The following is a 21,695-nucleotide window of genomic DNA, read 5'->3' as shown; positions in this document are numbered from 1 at the left end:
ATTAAGAACGGGTTAAACGTTAACGTGGTTAAGCTGCTGCTCCTCTGATAAGAAAATAGCCTTTCCATTTAAATCCGTCTCTTTTATTTAAAAAAGTATTTTTAAATGTGCACACATTTTTAGCAAAACTAATAGCATCTGCTACTTGCCCCGTGGTTCAGAACCTTCTAATTTCTTAAATGTCATCAAAAGTCTTTTAGCTAAAGTGAAAGGAGTCATCTGAATATCTACATAATACCACCTCTACCACAGCTACAAACCAGTCATCCACCTTTTTAAAAGTACCCAGCTTGATTTGAATGAACACCCAATACACTAATCACAGAACTTTTATTTATTTTTTTTCAAAAGGGAGAAAATTCCACTTTCTCAGATGAAGAGTTGTGAGGAACAGTAGCAAGAGAAGTGGAGAAGCAGGAGCCATTAAATACAGCTGCTGGAAGGTTATACAGAATCATCACATTAGCCAATAAGCTTTTTCTACAGCGCCGGAAAGAGATTTGACACACATCTGTTTTAATCAGGATTCCAGAAATAGCATATCAACAAGAAAAAAAAAAAAAAAAAAGGTCAAAAAAATGTTGGGTTGCATACACAGTTTATCATTCAGATTCTCCTATCTTTTGGCCAGCAGCAATAGTTTTGAAGTAAGAAATCAACATTTGCATTAAAAACTGGATAAACCATGGCACCCAAACAGTTTGAAATGTAGGGGAAAAAAAAAATAAAAATAGGAAATAAAATGAAAATGAAGAGCAGCCATCTTGTGAGGAAGCTGGGATCTCATCCATTTGCGTTCAGGAGACATCTGAAATGATGGATACAGTCAGGCAAAATAACTATCAGGTCCTCATTTGAATACTGACTGAACAAGAGATTTGTATTTTACAGAGAAATTTGTCAATCTGAATAAAATTGGCGTTTTAAAGATACTTACAACTTGCAGGCCGGGCTCCGTATCTTCGCATTATCTGGTCTTGTGTGAATTTCACAAAAGATTCATATTGTTCTGCAAAGACAAGACGGGTTTAGAGTGAACATGTAAAGTCAAGACCAAGATTGGGACTAAAGATCACAATGATCTGTAACAGATGAAACACCTGCATATGAATAAAACTGTTACAGCTGCTCCTCTGTCCTCTTTTCAGTTGATATACAACAAATGAGCACATCAGCAAAAAATAACTTTAGCTTAATTGGAAAACAATGGTGAAAATAAAGGAATAAAACTTGTCAATACTGCTATTTTACTGTAGTAACTGAACATAGCAGTCCCCATTTTATTGCTATTGTTAACACCAGCTGCCATAATAAAATCTGATTCCCTGCCTGCATGTAGAAGCATATGTGCAGGAAATCATGGATGTCAGCACTGCAGGTGTTACCAGCTATGATAAGGGAGAGAGAGCAGGAAGTTTCTCAATAGTGTAACAAGTTGTTCTCTACTAAGAGCTGATGTTAAAAGGTGCAGTATTTTACATTTAGAGGGATCTATCAACACAAATAGATTATAGTATTAATAATTTTTCCATTAGTGTGTAAACAGCTACAAATAAGATTTCCCCCAGTCTCTAACTTAGAATTTCATCCAAGTAGGGAGCGGGGCCCCTTTTATGGTGGCCACCATTATACAGAAAAAAACAAGAAGCTTTTATTGTTACTTTTATTGAGTACATATACATCTTATACATGCATGTTACACTGAATTGGCAACTGTTTTTCCCCAGAGACACCCCCCCCGGTTAACATTTAAAAAATGCCAGATTCTTACTAAGACTCTAATTTCACGTGTATGCACAAAAACTAGAATTTCTTTATTATGTTATTACTATATTTTACACACATTTGTCGACATTTTATTTCTAAATATATGGCTATCTAACGTAACCTAGCCACTTGACATGCTACTGAACGTGGTTGTAGACAACAATGTGCCACCTGACAGACACCATAGGTTCTCACACTTGGAAGGGGAAGGGTGGGGGGTATCCAGATAGTTGCAACCTGAAACCTCACCACTAGATCAATGGCTTTCGGCTTGTCCCTTCAGGGGTTGCCACAGCAAAAGAAGTCCCAGTTTGGGAATAGTTTTTATACCAGATGCCCTTGCTGCCCCAACCCTCCCATTTTATCCAAACTCGGGACCGGCACAAAGGTAGACCTTGATGGCTGGGTGGGACGGGATTTGATCCCATGGCCTTCTGCATCACAACCCAATGCTCTACCCATTGAGCTACCAGGCCCCCCTCTAAATCCTACACCTTGCATGTTAAATTGTTGTGGTTTTATAATTTCTATTTAGTTTAAAACAAGATTTTACCAGCAAGCTTTGTATTAAGGATCTGTTCATACTCCTCCCGAATCTTCTCCTCGTGGTCTTTGAGCAGGCGCTCACACAGGTAGCTCACTTGCTTCAGTGTAAACGAGGGCTGGTCCTTCCTTGAGGCACCTGAGAAACACAGTCAGATCAGCTATGAAGAGACAGAATCACATCTCCAATGCAGTGATAAGTCACATAGGCAAACACTAGGGTGGAAGGAAGAGTGTGAGAACAGGTTTATTACAACAGATATCTGACTACCTGCTGATGGGAGAATGCAGGGACCCATGCACAGGTGATAATTAAAGAGGAAGCTGTTTATGTAATTAGTGTTGTAAACGGCTCACTGTGTTTGTCTTGGCTGTGTTTGCACAGTATGTTTCCATTATATTACTGCTGCGATTGCTATTCAAGAGGTGTGGATCATATTTTCCCCCTCAACAGCAACACCTTCCACTTAAGAGACCGCAGCAAGTTAAGAGAACCTCAAAACGCAAGTCTAAATAATTTGTGCATTTAACAATCAATGCAATGAGCATAACTGAACCTTAGGTCTCCCCAGTGTCTGTCACAGTACACCTGAGCCAATTTAAGCCAGTTAATTCGCCATACACGCTCTTTAGGGTCTGCTATGAACCCATTTAGACTGCGATGTTTGAACATGATGTTAAAAGATAAACACGTAGGTGCAGTTTTTATAACAGAAAGGACCAGGGTTGAAAAGTGCTGCGAGTATGATCTATTAGTGCATTTACCTGGATTTGAGTAACCAGGTTACAAAGGGCTTTTAGGTAAAAGCCAATTTCTTATCTATCACGTAAACAGGAAAGCTGGTCTCTGAATTTGGGATAGGTGGTTAAGTAAACCAGATTCCCCCAGCTTTCTCCAACAGTGTGTGTGCATAACGAAAGGCTGCAGACATAAACAAGCAGCTGAGTGAAAGGCAGAATGTGGCAAGATCATTAAGAGGGTGATGCCATCTTGTTTTTAAAACAAAGTCTGAGATTTTATCATATTATAATCTGTCTCTTGTTGCAGTACCAATGTGTTTCCAAAGAGAAGAAGCACAAGGGAGATGTACAATATATGAAACTAAGACTGACAATTTGTCTTTTTTTAAAAAAAGGGCGTAAATGCAAACTACTAATGGGAAAAAAGAAATGTACAATTGCCAAAATCTCTGTACATTTCAGATTATATGGAGCAGGTAAGTTACACACGATTTTCATTGTATAACTATTGCAATAAAGACATGCCTATTTGTGCTTTAAGAAAACAAAAATCTGTTTTAGATTCATTCTGGTCAGCCCTCATAAATTCAAATAAGTTAGTTTTTCTGGGTTTATTCTTCTGGGATTTCTTATACATTTTTAATATTTGGATTTCTTCACAGGTTTACAGAGAATGGATGTTACAGTATCACTAAATATGAATTGTTCAAAGATATTTCATTTCTTTTAGACCTTTAGATACAGTCAAGCATCAAGTACGGCTTGTTTTGAGTTGTAACTATTCTATTACATGAACAGTATTCTGAAAAAAAAAAAAAAAAAACACGCACTAAAGCATTAGAAATATAAAAAGGGTACAATTGAATTCACATGAGATGCATCTCTCCATTATGGCAGTGAGTTGGATTTGGCACAAACAACTGCATATCTTTTACAAACTCACATCTGGAATCTCAATCTCTCTACCCTTATGATGAGCCTGCCTTAAAATTTGAGTGCAGGTCCAGCCAAGGGTTTGCTTGCACGTCTGAATAAATGTCCTTTAAACTGGTTATAACATCCTTTAAGCCTGGCTTACAATGTCGTTTTTCTGTTTCTTCCAATAGTTTTGATGTCTGAGTCAGAAATCATTTCATGTTGCAGACTTGCTGACCCCCTTATCTCATGACAACCTGGATGAATCTGAATCCTTGCAGACTGTCATCAGAAAACAACAAGACTGTTAAGGCATTCAGAGCTCAACCGCAAATAAAAGGGAAGTCTCATTCTACTGGTTACTGACAGAAACACTAGTTCACAGATTTCCCAAAATGGAGCATAGTAGACAAATGTGTACAAAACCAGAGAACAGAAGACATGGCTTCACAGTGCATGAGTTTGCAAAGTCTATAGTAAGCACCCTACCGGGTGGGGAGCTGGGAGCGTTGAGGGAAGAGGTGGGGCTGGGGGCATCACTGGAGCTGCAGGCCTCAGTCTGGTTGAAGGCCCCTTCCAACTGCCTCCGCCTCTGGATGCGGCTGTACTCCTGACGGAGGTTCTGGAAGATCTGCTCTGTAGGGAGCAGACAAGAACAAGGTCAAAAAAGAAACAGGCCAGAGGACACTCATTCACACACATTGCAAGCTATTTGGTAATTTAATGATTTTTTGAGATTCCAATGGGCTACCAAAAAATGCATTCTGCTCCGTTTCAATACAAACCCAAACAACATTGTCACTTTACATTTTTAAGATGTGAAAGTGCCTCCAGAAGTGGCTGTACTAGAACATTCATACTGATCACAGTCAGTTAGTGACTCATTTTAGGAATGAAACTTAGTGTAGCCTCTTTGATCTGAAAAATTCCTAAAAAAAATAAAATTAATCTACATTAGTGCTTCCACTGCTGTGAATCAAATGCCACCTGCAGCAGTTCACTGGAGTCACAAGAGTAAATGTAAACTATCACCAATTGTTTTTGAATAAATGCATGTACGAAATTTGCTATTCAGAAAGCTTGTGCAATGGTGGCCACTGCACCTGAAAGCAAGGAAAATAATACTAAAGAAATGGCATCCCACCATTCCCCAAATCGTCTTTGTGAGTAGGCTTTACATTAGCAAAGTAATATACCTTTATAAAGCTCAGTGAGTAAGAATAATGGGTCCTTCTGCTAAAAAAAATTATAAAAAAACACAAACAAAAAAAAACATACAAACAGCTGACACAAGACAGTATCACATTCACTTCTGTTTCAAAGATTAACATCGGCATCATGCCAAGCTACAGCTGGTAAATAGGCTCACATTAAGGCTGCAACATAATCAGTTCTTCACAAGACTGGACCAAAATAAAAGCTTTTTTCTGAGCTCAGTTGAGGAGTTGGACAGTCTTCAGTTTTGCTGTATTTACAAATTAAAATGATTTGTGCGGAAAGATCTGTGTGATACTAAAATGCAATGCAAGCAAGTAAAACAAGGACACTTGGCCCACTATTTAAAGTCATTGAAAGTGCTTTTAGCCTTAATAAAAAGGTCTTAGATATAGCCACATACTGTATTGTTAATGTCCAGCCAAAGTTTAAAAGACAGAGCAGTACAGAAATATGTAAAAAGCACAACAACCACATCACAGATAGTTAACAAATACAGCTAAGACCGTTATCAAGACTTTCTATGACAATTCTCTGTTTTTTCCTCTGTAAACCTGTATGTTTGTCACTGTATAGGGCAGCTGATAGTTGTTGACAATAATGTCATTGATTTTAATTCAACTTTATCATACCAAAAAGAAGAACTGAAACTGTTCTCAAAGGCATTTCCACCGTGTCTACTAAAATAAATGACATGGTGGTTGCCTTGGAAAGACAAGGTCAATTTGAAAATCATCTGTAAGTTTTAGATAGAAGCCACCAATATGGTCATGTTTATGTAATAAATTATTAGATGAGCAGGCTAATCAAAAGGAAATAGTCATTATTATCCTATAGTTAACATCGATAGTACAAGATAGACAAGTAATAAATGGACGTACTTCTATAAGAAGATAGTATTGTCCATTAGACAGCAGAAACCATGGCTAGACAGTTATTTTCTGCCTTACACTGAAACATGCTGCCCTGCTTTCTAGTAACAACAGAACTTAAACATGGATCAGTCTTCACACATATACCAATCAAAGCCCTCCAGGACGTTGTGATGTCACAATTGCAACAATTTAACCAGCAAATTCTGTGCCACTTTACAATTGCAAACATTGCAACATGCAATAGTTTCTGTTTTTTGTCAAGAAATCCAGCATTTTAGGCCACTTTAGAAAAAGGGGTCTGCAAATTCCTGGAGGGACTGGTTAATGTTTGTATGTCCTAAGAAAAACAGAAACTCCATGGCCTCAACCAGAGATGATAAATTTTATCATTCATACAGGGGCTGAAGTCTGTCTCTCATGCACCTCTATCTGGGGAACTGTGCCTCATTTATCTTGGGTGGGGGGAGAACTACAGTAGCAGTATGCTGCCACTTCAGTCTGCTCCTCAGCCAAGTGTGTTTGGGTAGCACAAATGTCTCCAGACAGCCAGTATGCAATAATGAACTGGTTCCTTTACAAAGAAGACTCTTCTTGCTGTACTGTGGTTTCTGGGACATTCCAGCATTAACAATTAACAATCAACAGGCTTTAGTCACTCAGTAGTAATCTGGATAACCAATTAAGGATTTAGACCATGTTCTGGACCAAGATCCCTCTGAATCACATCGCTAGAAACAGTCTGTGTCTGAAAATTCCAGTTTTATTAGATAACTCAACCATATAGTTTTGAATAGCAAAGGGAACTTTGTATATGTAGAGACACATTAAGTGTGTTTTGTCTCTTTAATTTTATACTGGGTTGCAGAAGTTGCCACTGCCACTCATCAATTTCCCGGGGGAATCCCTGCACAGGAAATGGGAATTGTGCATGACTGTTTAAACTGACATATAAGGTGATGAGCGACAGAGCATAATACTGGCTCCAAAATAAACTTTGAGTAGAACAGTAATTTTGTGCAATTTGTAATTTAATACTGTTGTGAATGAACTACAGTCACAGAACTGTCTCCAAAAGCAGGTAGAAAGGAAAAACAGGGACAGTGGTTTCATATGAATGAAACCAATTGGTTAAATGTGCATTTCCTTTATAAAAGAAACTGCTTTTTAAATGTACACAAATTAGCAAAAACTGGTTAGACATTACTTACAGACAATATTGGCAATCCTGGGTAAATCTGACTGACAAGTGAAACCTGTCTCCTGGCATTGCCAGCTACTAGTAGCTCAACTGGGGGTGGTGCTTGGTATCAATGACCCTGCCACAACCAGACCAAGTAATCAATCACAGAGACTTCCGGGAGCCAGGGGAGAAAGGCTCGGCTAAAAGGCTTAGGCACAGGCCAAACATCGAATACGACAGGAGATCGGCCAGATAGATTGGACATGGTGGAAAGAAAACAAAGCTGACTCATTTCATTTCACCCTCCACCGCTGCAGGATAGGGGGAGGTGGGTTTCAAATGTCCAGGACAGAGAAAATGGTTGTGGCATTATTATTGTCAGCTGTAAATTTGAGAAAGAAAAAAAGTTTTTATAATCTGAAGGGAAAAAAAACTACATAAAGTTAAATCTGGTTGCTACAACCAGTAAGGAATTTTCTAATAGTATCTCTATATTTAATAAAATATATATATTTAAAAAGCATCTGCCCTTCTTCAGAATATGATGCATTTCCTTGATTTGGTCAGGCACTTCAATTCATTGAATAATCAGAAAACATCCTACAATCTGGTTATCAGATTCAAAAATTCTTGAAATTCTAATATCTATAGCACAAAAAAGGCTGCTACTCCAATTAGGAGAGGATGTTTGGCTATGGGTTATGCCTAGTCTTTGCAGTCCAGCCTCTTTGCAAGCATTATGTCCCAGGAAAACGTCAAACTCATTTGTCTTGTGGGGGAATTTATCCAGGGCACAAGTATAGACTTCTATTCGAACTAGAACAAGACAAAAGGAGAACAGAATGGATTATTGGACTTACATTCATAATTATAAGTTAATAATAGGTAATTACAAGTTATTATTACTTCTACTTGAACTAGAACAAGACAAAGGGAGAACAGAATGGATTATTGAACTTACATTGATAATTATAAGTTAATAATAAGTAATATTAGGTTATATTAAGTTATATTACTTATAACAAATATTATATAAGTAATATAATTACCTATAGATAAGTCAGCAGTGTCAGAACCCCATATCTTACCTGCACATGCAGCCATCCTCACAACAAACAAGTCTGACTAGGTACAAAGCATGTGTGAGTAGAGACGGTCTGGAGGGGTGACAATTGACTTTTTGCTAAAACAAACAAACAAAGAAAAAGCTTGCAGCACCTGTCCACTGAATGGCCTCTTTCTGAGTGAAGCTGAGTATAACAACTTTTATCTGGACCTCAAGATATGTTTGATTCTCCATGAAGTTCAGGTTACAAAGGCATGTAATAATAATAATTAGCTGTCAGTAGAAATAGCATAATATACAAATTTATGCCTTTATTTCCATTCACCAGTAACTGGAAGGAACGTTCCTGTACTTTTTAAAAAGCAAAACATACAAATCATTGTGAATCAAGGAGACCAAAATTACTAGGTTCAATAAAAGTAAAAATAAACTATCACAGGAAGTCATCTGTGAAAACACCTCCATCAACGCCCTATCAGTGTCTGTTTTAATGCTCTTAGCATATCTTTCCTGGTTTTCTCTTCAAGTAATGAACATGCCCCCGAAGCATCATCTTGCAAAGATCTGCACCTCAATGTACTTTTAATTTACAATGAGAAAGTAGAAATAACGCAATATGATTTGCCCCATTTGTACTAATACATGATGCAGCAGGCACCTGTTAGCAATGGGGACTGTTTGGGCTCTTGTTTTGTTTGGATGAACATAAGCTTCACTTACAGGTCAGCTTTTTTTTTTATCTTTTTTAAGTAAGAGGTTATTCTGCCTCCTCCACCCCCTTCTTTTCCATTTGCTCCAAATTTGGTTGCTTCACTTATGAAAAAAAGTTTTTTTTTTAAAAAATTTTAATAATTAGATCTCTTGATTTTAGCAGTTTAATGGATGAGACAAGTGACACAACAGACAGGCACTGGATATTTGTCAGAGATGGATCCCTCACTTCTTTAAGTACACATCCTTTCCAATACAAGCTGGCGGTAAAGAATGCAACTGTATGTGTTTGAGTTTTCTGCTACAATCTTAACTGCCATTACTTGACAGCAAGATGCAAGTCACTGCACAGTTACAGGAGGCTTATGATTCACCAAAAGTAAACCTACTTCTTAGGATATGCTGTGCTGTCAGCACATAATGCTAATGTAGGAACTTAATGCAATAGGCTTCAATCATGTAGTACTGCTGCTTCAGTCTTCACACATTAATCATCACAGTTACTCAGATTAAATGATCAAAAATATCCAAGGACATCCAGCAGTTTTTAAATTAAAACACAAAAACCAAAAGGATTAGGCCTTATTGCTGTCATTCAGCCGTATCTTGGCGACTGAAACATACATTAAACTTCAATGGATCACAGTGGAGACTTCTAGGTATTCATCCTGTTTCTGCTTGTGCACCCCACACCCAACCAGTGCTCATAGCAGGGCTGCATTTTCAAGTCAATGGGCAAGTCGAGTACAGGCATAAAGGAAATGAACAATGCCCTCCAGGCATAAGGAGGAAAAGAAATACTTGTGTGGTGTATAATGGGAACCCCCCACCACCACCACCAGCCTCAACGCAAGACAATTGTGGCACTGAAGCCAAGGAACATTACCAAGGCAGCGCCTAATTAACAGCCTGCAATGATATAAATGCTGCTGTGAAGCCATTTGTCCTCTTTGGAGAGTCGACAGGCGACGCTGTCTTCCAGGTGTTAAGAGTATAAGCAGTTTTTTGTATGTTTATTCGATCCGATCACACTGTGCATCCATTTCAAATGAATGCTGACCTTATCTTTCAGCATTTTAAATGTAACGATAGGCCACAAGTTACAATAGCTGCATTTTGTAAACGCAAAGCTGATAAGAGCAGACACATAGCCATAGTAGACTTCTCCAAAGCTGAAAATAGTGCTGAGTTTAGTTAGTTAACCCTAAACAAGAAATTTAAACCTAAGAATGTCATGAAAACCAACATTAGCCTACGTAAGCTAGCTCTGCCAACTATGCAACGACACAATGAAGTGGCAGGATGCCACCAACAAATACCTACAGAGCCACTTTTACTTTTGTACTTAACTTTTTTTTCCCCACTTTGTTTTAATAACCTGTGTGTATTCGTGCCGAAGCTCCCCTTCCTGGGCTTAGCTTAGCCAGGCTAACGTTTAGGCTCCAACCCCCATTCTGATTCTCTCAACTAGCTAGCTATCCATACCACTCCACCCAAACCCCCTCCCCCATAACACCCACCCTGAAACGCAGAAAAAGACGTCAAATCTGGTTTAATTTCATACCTGGGGTAAGCCTATGTTCGCCTCCTATGGCCGGAGGGGACATCGAATGCGCTGGACTTTCGACTGGGGGACGGAGGTTGCATCTTTGAGGGGACGGAGTGGCAGGAGTCCCCGGTAGTGGATTGCACCTTCTACGCTTGGGAGACTGGGGACTGAGGAGGGCCTCAAACTCCATCGACCGCTTTAACGTAGCTCCACAAGCCATGTTGGCTAAGAAAATGGGAGAAAAATAAGTCTGAGGGGAAAAAGCGACCCGCAAAACCCGAGGTTTTAATGGTCGTAGTTTGTACGTTAATCGTTCCTCGAATTTCTTGAGCCTGACTTCCTTCCTCACTACAACAACGGCTTTTCTCCCCAGAGTAGTAACCAACTGCCGTGCCAGTCTGCTGAATATTTAAAACGTCACAATGGCAGAGCCTACCATTATAGAAGAGGGGGGGTTGTCAAATTTTTGCGAAAATTATCACTTAGTTTCCAGTGACTGGAATTGTAGTTTCTATCAAAAGTTGCTTTCATAACGTAATAAGTAGTAACACTGACCGATAGTTTGATTTTTGCCTTAAGAATCTGCTGTTGTCACGGTGCATTTGACTGCCATCTAACCCCGTTGTGTTTGTTGAATGCTTTCCCTTGAACTCAAACTGAAGGTTCACCAGAGTACTGACGGGAGTTCCGGCTTTCTTCAAAGATTTGGCTCTTTTGGCTTGGCTCCCTTAAAAGAGCCGAAATTTGATTTAGTATCACTTGGAACCTTATTTGTTAGTGTAATTTAGCAATTATGAATGGTTTGTGTGTAGGTAAGCAGTTGGTTATTCTGCGTTTATATAAAAGCCTTTTATGAATGAACCAACGGGGTTTCTCTATGTTAGTGCTGTGGTCGTTGTGTCTTGAAAGGTTAGGTAGATTAAGAAGTGTATGTATAAGTGCGGTGATGACGTCACTAATTACATCACATACCTGCCTTTGAAGCGTTTGCCCTTTAAGTTTTGGCCTTTGAAGTTTGCCTAACCAGTTGTCAGTTATTATAGGTTTCACATTTTGGTATGGTCCTAGTGTGTCCTCACATGTGATTGGCCGCATGTGTACCCATCAAAATAAAGTCCCGCCCCATTCTGCAGAGCGGAGCACAAGCGGTTGAAGATTCGATTTTCCCTGAGTGGACTTCTCGTTCGCTACAAAGAATCGGCTCCTAGAGCTGGCTCGTTTGCGAAAGACACATCAATCTTTTGGCTGTGCTCAAGTAAATCAGGTAGATGAAAAAATGAACTCCAGAGATGTGTTTGACTTAAATTTCCCTCAGTAGAAACAAGATTTTATTATTTGTTTTCCTTCTGAAAACCACCAACATCCCCAACATTATATTTAGTTTGTTAAACACAGGATAAGCGAAAGGACAAATAAAAAAAAAACCCTAAAACAAAATCTTTAAATCTCTATAGTTTTAACAAGAGCTAATATTTCAATAATGCATGCATTAATGCAAGATGTATTATGTTGCTCATCATTAACAAATAATCTATAATCTTTTAATCAATAATCTATTAGTATTAGGATTCATATATTTTTTTAAAATCTTTCCAAATAATATGTATAGGGACATGGTGATTAAGAAATGAAGCTACTCTACGTGTGATGCATCAACAAACCCACTGTTTATTAACTTAAACATTTTAGAAGAATTTGCATGTTTAAATAATGTGAGGATCAAGTAAAAAATAAATTCTATTCTGCTTAGGTGTGAATGTATGGAACCATTGTAAGCAAAAACATTGAATGCTAAGTTTATTTTTTAAATACTGTTTTGAAAAATAGGAATGTTTGATCAAAAAGTCACATAGAAATTATTATGATGTAATTAATAGGCTGCTGTTCTCTGTTTGATGTTAGCTCTAAAATATAAAATAAATGTTAGCTCAAAATATCTTTATGGAGTACTCTGGTTTGTTAGTGCATAAATACAAGCGAAGTCTGCTGTAATTAAACTAAAAGAATTGAGTGGAAAAAATTGATAAAGAATGCAGTATTTATTATTACTTTTATCTAAAATAACTAATACTACTGCAAAGTTTTTTTGAAATATCAATCATGGTAGCATTTTAGCATTTCCTTGTACAATCTTTAGAGATATATTTTTGTATAGCAGCTTCCATACATTTATTGCTTTATATTAGGAATTTCTATTGTTGTGCTCTATCAGTTGTTTCTTGCTATTAGGATTTAACAATAAAACCTCCACCTTTTGACAACTTCATGTTCATTTTGGGGGCTGAGACTTGAGATTCTTAAATTGTATAATGCTCAGAGTACTGTTTTAAGTAATTAGTCTCCCCAAGTCTAGTAGTAATAACATTTTTATGCTTTTATGTAGCACTTTTAAGCAAAGAAAAACATATGCAAACACCATTTACAAAGCTATAAATTTATAGGACATAGAAATTGAAAATAATTATTGCAACGTGTCACCTCGGGCAAAGAAAACTGAGACTTACAAATAACTAAAAAATGCCAGTTTGCCAAGTTTTGTCATTTAACAGTGATAAAAGCTCATTTGAAAACAAATGTACAATAAGTAAAACTAGCGAAACGTCTTTATTTTTATTCAGTTGATACAGTGGTTGAATTGTGAAACCCTAAGATTCACATGTGTTTAAAGCTTTTGCAGCTGTCAGTTTGTATTGTACTACCGCTGCCAATGGTCACTGTTCCAAAGAGTGTTCTGGTGTCTGTGCTCATTCGTGACATGTGCCCCATTTATCTCGGGACACTGCTTGGATTCATGCAGGGAACACTGTGTGAAATCCTCCCATACATGGGGCTTTTGTGGAGTCCCGACATTCATGTGCAGATAGGATAGGCAAACCCACAGGGTCTTCTGCTCCCGCATGCTCAGTGACATTCAAAATAAACACGCATGTAAAAAAACAAAACAATCATGTACAATAGTTGAGTCAGCAGTTCACTTCACAGTACCCACTGACATGGGAGACTGAGAGGTCACGGGTTATGGGTCACTTCACTTAGACATACAGTACATCAATTTTGTTTGACTTAAAGCAAAATCTTTATTTCCACTAGTTAATAATTCTTACAGTCTCATTATTTTAAAAGACCTCAGTAATTTACCTTGTCCTGTTTGCTATATGATAACTATCTTGAAATCACATAATGGTAATCATACAGTTTTTTCTTACTACCTTAACCACTTTATAAGCTTTATGATGTTACAAAAACAAAAAGTTACTAAATACTCCAATAATCCAAGATATTGGAGCTCTAATATTTATATGACAATGAATCCCTTAGTAAGATTTGTGTAATTGATTCTTACTCTAAAGTAATTTCCTATGTCAGAGAATGACCTTCCCTACCACACTGCAGTAACATAAACATCCCAGATGCTCCTCCTGTGTGACTACTTCCTTTTTCTCCTTTTTATCTCTGCCATTTTTTAAATGTCAAGCTGCTGATTCTGCACCATTTCTGATAAAGACTTTAGTTTGGTTGTTACTACCCTGGGCATCTCCTCCTCACAGGAGGCAGTTAAGGTATTGTGTTCTGTTGATGGTAAATCTGGGGATAGGTTATCCGTAGACGTTTTGCACCTTCCAGTCTTACACAACCTTTGGAACAGCTTCTTTAGAGCAACTCTTAGATCTCTGCAGCGCAAGGCGTACAGCAGTGGGTTGACTGCAGAGTTTACCAGGCAGAGTGTGCTGCAAAAGGCAAAGGCCCTCTGTTGGGTTTTGGTCAGGACCATATAGACATCGACTAGCATAAGAGAAAGTGCAGGAAGCCAGCAGCTGACCAGTATGAGCAAGATCAAACTAAAGGTACGAGCCAGCTGGATATCCATCCTCCGACGTGCATGCCCTGACCCTGGTGCTCCCTGGACGCTGGTCATGGTGGCTTCATGGCGGTGGGCCTTCCACAGGATGAGAACATAAGCTCCTAGAATAAGAGCCAGGAGCAACAGGATGAAGCTGGTCCAGCAGGTCAGGTAGCCCTTGTTGACATAGGGAAAGAGGCATGAACACGGTGGCCCAAGTCTCGTCGAGCACCACCAGCCCATCAGAGGCAAGAAAGAGATGATGGTGGTGATGGTCCAGAGAATCAGCAGGCTCAGCAGAGCTCGCCGGCGGGTCACCAACACTTTATAGCTGGAAGCTTGGTGGATACAGAGGTAGCGGTCTAGAGCAGTCAGCACTAAGCTCCCTACTGAGCTAGTAAAGGCCATAGTGACCCCACCTAACTTGAAGAGGTAGGCAGTGGGTCCATCCTTGCGTTCAAAAAGGTGAAAGTCCAGAAAGCTGATGGTGAAGAAGCAGCTGGCGAAGACATCAGCCAGCGCGAGACTGCCAATGAACAAATATGAAGGCCGCTGGCGCAGTTTGGCTGAAGCAGCGATCACACCTAGCACCAGAACATTTTCCAGGAGTGTAAAAGGACCTGCCAGGAAACAGATGGAGCCGATGGCTGTTTTCTCTGTGTCAGTGAGAACCATGTAGCATTCCAGACCATTACAACATGACCTGTTAACTGAGAGGAAAAACACATTCGTATTAAGAAAACATGTTTTCACATTAATTAAAACTGTAACCGAAATCTTTACTGTATTTAATTTAAAAAAATATTCAGATGACTGCATACCTGCACAGGGATTCTCTGTGGCATTCTTGCATTCCTCCATTTCACTCTCTGGACTAATACTGATTCTAATATGGAAAGAAAGTACATTTTTGTTTAAAGCAATTATTCTCTTTAAAGTTATACCACTATTTACTGTATTTAAGACACAATGGCTAATGAAAATAATAAAAGGTGTAGTTTTCATATTTGTTGTTATTACGTTAAATTCAAAAATAGATTTGGAACAAAGAATTTGATGCATCATTGCTTTATCTCAGAAAAACGTGGTCAAATAAAGATAAATGTTCTGCACTTATATAGCGCTTTTCTACCTATTGGCACTCAAAGCACTTTACACTGCTTCTTATTTACCCATTCACACTCACAATCACACACACACTCATACACCGGGTGGGGGAGCTGCTATGCAGCTGGCCAACACTCACGGGGAGCAACTAAGTTGGGGTTCAGTGTCTTACTCAAGGACACTTCGACATGTGACTGGAGGCGCCGGGGATCGAACCAACAACTGTGAGATTGATGGACAACCGCTCTACCTTCCTGCACCACAGTCACCTAACCTTATTAATCCCAAAAGGTAAAACTTGTATAGTTATCATTTGACAACAGCAAGACGTGGTGTAGAGGCGATCTTACTCGAAACTGACGAATTTGACGCTCCAGCAAATACTTCACTTCAGAGATTGTTGTATGAAGATTTATTGAACTTGCTTCTCAACTTAGTTAATTGTACATCCAAGTTTAAGTACAGTAATCTCACTAGCCAATCGCAAACAGCTTCATCAAACAAGTTTCTCAAAGTATGGCTGAACTCCCAGAACTCCACAGCTACAAACTGAACCTTTTTCTTCTACCTTGTTGCGGTCCACACCACCTTGTAGCTAGTTCCACTACCCCAGCTACCTTGTCACGTCTGCACCCTTCAGTAGCTGAGCTGAACTGCATCCTCTCTTGTAGTCAGTTCCTCTGCTCCAGCTACCATGTCACATTTGTACCCTTCAGTACATGAGCTGAACAGCATCTTCTCTTGTAGTCAGTTCCTCTGTTCCAGCTACCATGTCACATCTGCACCCTGAGCTGAACAGCATGCTTTCTTGTAGTCAGTTCCTCTTCTCCATCCACCATGTCACATCTGCACCCTTCAGTAGCTGAACTGAACTGCCTCTCTAGCCATAAACCCTTTTGCGTTGCATTGTTCCCTTGACAACTGCCTAACTAAAAGGTAAACTACCAAGGCAACCATCAAAGGCAAACTATCAAAGCTATATGATGTCACTAATCACATCATCAATACGCAGAAACATAACACAACACACAATACAGTACAGTTCACAATACACAATACAGATCACATAAAACAAAAAACTAAAACTGAGGAAACCCTTGGTTGGCTTATACACATATAATATATTATAATAATAATAATATATAATATTAATATAATAATATTTTGTGATTGGTGAAGTCAATGTGTAAACAATGTGCATAAGTTTTTACTTAGACAAAAAAGGAAAGATTATTCAATATTGAATTAGTACTGGAAAAATCTTCAAAATTGTACTTGATTTAATGAATGTAGCTGTTAAGATATTAAAGATATAAGAATTATAAAATGCAATTACTTATTCCTTTTTTGTCAATATGGAACTTGGTGCTTAAAAGAGGCAGGGCACAAAGTCTTTTAGAAGTTTGCGTAAACAGACATTGACCATTACAGAATCAGCTGATAAAGATGCCTTGTAGAAAGAAAGTCACAAAACATATCCATACCCAAGAAGCTTAAAGTTTAAAATAATTCATCTCTGACCTTAGTATGTGGAAAACTAAGACCCAGTGTTATAATAGGAGCCTTGACCTCATCACTTTCACCTGTTGCTTTAACAGAAAAAATGTTTGCATGTACTTCATTTGTTTAAATGCATATATTCAATCATTATTTCTTATATAGACCATCTGCAGCCCATAGACTACCAGGAAACCACTTGTCACCACTTCCTCTTAATGAGAGATCAGCACCACCCAGTGCTAGTTTTTATATTTGATTTGAGGGATTCATCTAAATGTCATAAAATTTAGCTTGTGATATTATTTTATTTTAATTCCCTGGGCTAGCGGAAGAGATGAAAGTTTTGTTTGCAGATTATTATGTTTAACAGGCTAAAGACTGCCCCCTTTTGGAACTAGAGTGGGTTGTGTTATAACTCGGCAGTTAATGGGTGGGTGATGGTCATCGTGGAGTTTAACAATCTGCAAAAGAGCACATCACCTGTATCCAGTCAATAGATTAAACTCCTTGTGGCAAGGTGATGTGAGACGATAAGGCTGGCATACTCATAAGAAATCATTAAAAAAAAGACTAAAGCAAAAAAATTAAATGTCAACAACAGAAAAGGAAGGAAGTAAATTGTGCTCAAGAAGAATATGAAGCAACATTGGCTTTGTCCTTATATGTAAACAAAAATAATGACTGGCACTATGTTCTTCCTTCTGATGTTTTGTCTTTATCCTGCTTTAAGACCCCTGTTTCATCAAAAAATATGCAAACTCTTTGAAACTATACTTCAAAAAATAAAAAATATAAATGGGCAGATGTGGCATGGTTCAATCACTTTTAGAAATTAAGGTCTTTATTGACTTGAGGGACAATATTTCTCAACTTAAGGTCGTATGGGTTAACACTGGATATTACACCACCTCGGGCTTACTCCTTAAAGTTTCAATGACTCAAAAGACCGCTGTGTTTTGACTTAAAAAAACAGCTATTCTGACAAAAAGTGACTGTCTCTTCAAGAGAGCAGCAGCCCATATATAAAATGTAATTTATCATTTAAAAAAACATATTATAGTTTGATCATTTACAACAAGCATGCAGAAATATGATGTGCCAACTGCCACTTGAGTCACTCTTACACCCTGTCATGTTGTTTCAAAATATCACGACCCATTCTGGATTAAGTAATTTTATATCTTGTTTTAGCATCAGCAAAAAAGAAGCAGCATGAAACCGATCAAAAGTAGCAGATCTAAACCATGAATACACAATTTGAATACAAGAGAAACTTTTCAAAAATAAGGACATATTTCCCTATTTACCATATTTGAGTATCTTTATCACATTAACACAGAGACAACATCTCCTCATCAGTTCAAAACTCACTAGGGAATATTATGACCACAGTTAATCAAATAGCCTTCTCTAAGCTTACCTTTCTCAGTTGTTGTCTGTTCTCTGTTTTCCTGTCTCCAAAGATTTACAGTCACAGCATGAATGCACAACCACACAGTCCTGACTGGTGGCAACATGTGCAAGTGAGGGAGATTTTAAAGAGGTTGGCTAAGATGACAGGAGGGAGGGAGACAGCGAAACCGAGAGAGATTGAGCCAGAGATGTAGACATAAAAGCCACTAAATAATGTTGAAAATGAAACCACATTTAAAATGTGTCTGTTAGATTATATGTAACACTGCAGTTAGTTTTAATGTGTTGTTCCTTTGTGCACAATGTGTGTAAAGCAGACAGGGTCAGGATGGACCCTGAGGAGAAAAACACTTTATAAGTGCGAAAGTGGGTTGAATGCTGAGTGTGAAAGGCATGTCAATAAAGGAAGGAAGACAAACACGCCATATTTCACTTTAGTTTGTGAAAAACGGGCTATGAATTCTACTCCTAAACCGACAGCATTTCTATTCCTGGATTATTTTGTCAAATTTGAGCTTTTGTTCTCAAATTAGTGATTATATTTTGATACGTTTTCGAATTAAATTAAAGACATCTTGCCACTGGAATAAGTTCTATTTGTTCAGCAAAGACGCAAACAATTCTCAGACAGTATCGAACGTCACACACCTGTTGTATCACATGATTTATGTTATATTCTGTAACATATGGTTTTAAGGATTCAGTAATCCGCATTAGTGACTTTTTCTGAAAAGACTGGTGAGATTTAAAAGAAGATTTTTTGACTTAAACAAGTCAATTTATTACTTAATGTTACAATAAAGAATGTTTTTTTCCCAAGAAATCAACTTTGATTGAAAAATGATATAGTTTTCAATGTTTTACTCTTAGAGTCTGAACTAAAGCCAACTGACACCAGTGGGTGGGTCAGACTGTAATACTGATTGCAGCACAGCAGGGGGCAATGCAAAGCAAACCATTGTAAGAAATTCAAACATCATAATAATGACAGTGGGATAGAAGGTGTATCTAGTGTTTTAGTCTTTATTATTCATCATAGATACAAACCCCAACTCGCCCAGCAGTGTGATAGGTATTAAGGCCGTTTAATTTAGCTAAAATCCCTCTGGTGAAAATAAAAAATACATTACTAGCTCAATAACAATTTAATCAGATCGCAAAATCACATACCCGAGGCATTATGAAATGAGTTAGCATCCTATTTTAGATTCTCAATTTAGAGAAAAGTGTGCTCAATAACACAGAAATTGGGGCTAATATATCAAATTACATGACATGAAAATAGGTCAGAAACAAAACTGTTATTCCAGTAAATTTTTAATTTGAAAACAAAAACAGAAAACAACCAGTATTGGCATAAAGACAGTCATATCTGATGCTGAGATCAAGTCTTCCCCCGTGACCTGATAGATGCAGCAGACCAGAAGGCAGGAAATGTGATTAGGAGCAGACAGCACAGCTCCAATAAGATTTGTTCTTAGTCAGTGTTTGAGGAGGTGCAGAACAACAGAACAGAAACAAGACAGAATAAAGGCTCAAATGTTCAATTATCAGCTGGATTACATCATCTTGTTACACAATCCTATTTAAAGAATCACCCTGGTCCCAAATATCAGGGCTCACTTTGCTGCTTCAGATTGATTCGGGTGGAACCCATTAATCAAATTTCCTCTACTCATTTCCAGATTGCCAGACGTTCGGAGAGCAGTATCAAATCACAGAAGTGAAAAGTACAGGGGAAAAAATGAACAGATCGAACCTAAATCTAATTACTTCATGCTAAATGCTTTAATAATGTCTAATTAGCCTATTTGCGGTACAGTAATGTTATAATAAATGCTGTGACTAAAATAAAGTTTCAGTCACAACTCAAAATAAGAAACAGAATCTTGCATCCACAAAAATCAAAGCTGTGCCAGAACAGAATATCACAGAACTTTACCACTTTAAAGAAGTAGAATAATACTTACTACTTACAGGTTTTTAATTCTTTTGCCTTGTCAATATATAATAATGTGTACTTGTACACGTCCACAAAGGATCTAAAAATCATTGAGCCATTCGATTTCTGCAAGATGTAAAGATTTAAAGCTGTCATGTTTTATGCTCCAGCCACTTGGCATAGTTTGAAGAGGAAAACTAATTCAGTATGTAAGATTTTAGATTAGATTACATTTTAGCAGCTGAATGTGAAGTGAACAAAAGTTATTAAAGATTTCAAAGTTCCCAGAAAAAATACACAGCGCCTGACCATTGTGTCCTGTTAGCCATGGCCTTACTCTTGCAGCAATTTGCAACTACGGTCTTCCATAGCACAAGCAGACATGTATTGAGCTGTTTTTTTTCTTAAAGGCATTTCAATCTAGAAATCTTAAAAAACGAAATGCTGAGTGAATGTATTATGTTAGTGCATGTCACTCTTTAAGGAGCTTGAATATGTATTATTTATGCTTGGAACTGGGGCTTGATAATACTGTAAATGTTATTGTTTATTTTTATTTATTACTTGTTAATGAAAAAAAAACTTCCTAAAATAACATACCCAAAATTAAAGTAGCTGTTCCTCCTAAGCCACACTGAATATACAAGGTGTTGCCATGAAAGAAACTTGTGAAAGTGTCAGAAACACTGTAGGTGACAAAGAAAAAGACCATCAGATACTTGCATTAAGACCAATAAAAAGTGTTTTAGCCTATATAACTGTCTGTGACTTTGTAATCTTAGAGAAAGACACTATTGGCAACATTAACATACTGTACTTAATAATTTATAATAATTTCACACTTTATGACGTGGCTCGGGTTGTTCTCCAAAAAACTTAATAGGTAACTGAATTTGGCAACCAAATGATATTAGTAAAAAATGCTCTTTTATATTTATATATTAGTCACCACCACACTTTTTTTGATTAGTTAATAGTTTTTTTCCATTTGCTTTAATAATAGAAGAAGTGAATGTATTATATTAGTGCATGTCAGAAGAGTATATATATTACTCTTTTTTAGATTTTTGTGTTATTTTTATTACTGTATACAAGTATTGTATCGGTATGAAGTGTACGATCCTTCTGTAATTGCATTCATTCTGTTTCATCACATGCTTTGAAACCACTTCTGCTTATTTCCCACTTCTCTTTAGGTGGTTGTTTTTCAGTCTATTCAAATTCATGTAAAACTCCCGATTGTTTACTATTGGCCGTTTACACCCCATCAATAGCCAATAAGTCCTAAACAAAAGGACAAAGAGAATATGCGTTATCTCTGCTTACGTGA

General features: G+C 37.7%; 2 protein-coding genes across 2 annotated transcripts; both read right to left on the bottom strand.

Annotated features, from left to right (window-relative positions):
* Positions 1-311: 311 nt before the first annotated feature.
* On the bottom strand, positions 312-10,950 carry akirin1 (akirin 1). Its single transcript, XM_067511013.1, has 5 exons — positions 10,578-10,950; positions 4,456-4,602; positions 2,321-2,449; positions 938-1,009; positions 312-808 (listed from the first exon to the last, which is right to left on the bottom strand). Exons 1-5 carry the CDS (start codon positions 10,780-10,782, stop codon positions 798-800), a joined length of 564 nt encoding a protein of 187 aa, XP_067367114.1. The 5' UTR covers positions 10,783-10,950; the 3' UTR covers positions 312-797.
* A 1,013-nt stretch (positions 10,951-11,963) lies between these two features.
* cnr2 (cannabinoid receptor 2) lies at positions 11,964-18,549 on the bottom strand. The gene is made up of 3 exons (XM_067511012.1): positions 18,431-18,549; positions 15,225-15,289; positions 11,964-15,113 (listed from the first exon to the last, which is right to left on the bottom strand). The coding sequence occupies exons 2-3, from the start codon at positions 15,262-15,264 to the stop codon at positions 14,026-14,028; spliced, it is 1,128 nt and encodes a 375-aa protein (XP_067367113.1). The 5' UTR covers positions 15,265-15,289; positions 18,431-18,549; the 3' UTR covers positions 11,964-14,025.
* Positions 18,550-21,695: the final 3,146 nt, after the last annotated feature.

Source organism: Channa argus, chromosome 7 (genome assembly GCF_033026475.1).
Source record: "Channa argus isolate prfri chromosome 7, Channa argus male v1.0, whole genome shotgun sequence".
Taxonomy (NCBI): Eukaryota; Metazoa; Chordata; class Actinopteri; order Anabantiformes; family Channidae; genus Channa; species Channa argus.
Note: the sequence above shows the minus strand (reverse complement) of the source record. Positions and strands in the feature narration are given on the sequence as shown.

What these genes read in the sequence shown, in the direction of transcription:
- cnr2 (XM_067511012.1), bottom strand. Translation starts at nt 15,264, where the DNA reads ATGGAGGAATGCAAGAATGCCACAGAGAATCCCTGTGCAG. An exon ending in CACAGAGAATCCCTGTGCAG is followed by an intron (nt 15,114 to 15,224) that starts GTATGCAGTCAT and finishes TTTTCCTCTCAG; the next exon opens with TTAACAGGTCATGTTGTAAT.
- akirin1 (XM_067511013.1), bottom strand. Translation starts at nt 10,782, where the DNA reads ATGGCTTGTGGAGCTACGTTAAAGCGGTCGATGGAGTTTGAGGCCCTC. An exon ending in CGCTCCCAGCTCCCCACCCG is followed by an intron (nt 2,450 to 4,455) that starts GTAGGGTGCTTA and finishes TGTGTTTCTCAG; the next exon opens with GTGCCTCAAGGAAGGACCAG. An exon ending in CCTTAATACAAAGCTTGCTG is followed by an intron (nt 1,010 to 2,320) that starts GTAAAATCTTGT and finishes TTGTCTTTGCAG; the next exon opens with AACAATATGAATCTTTTGTG.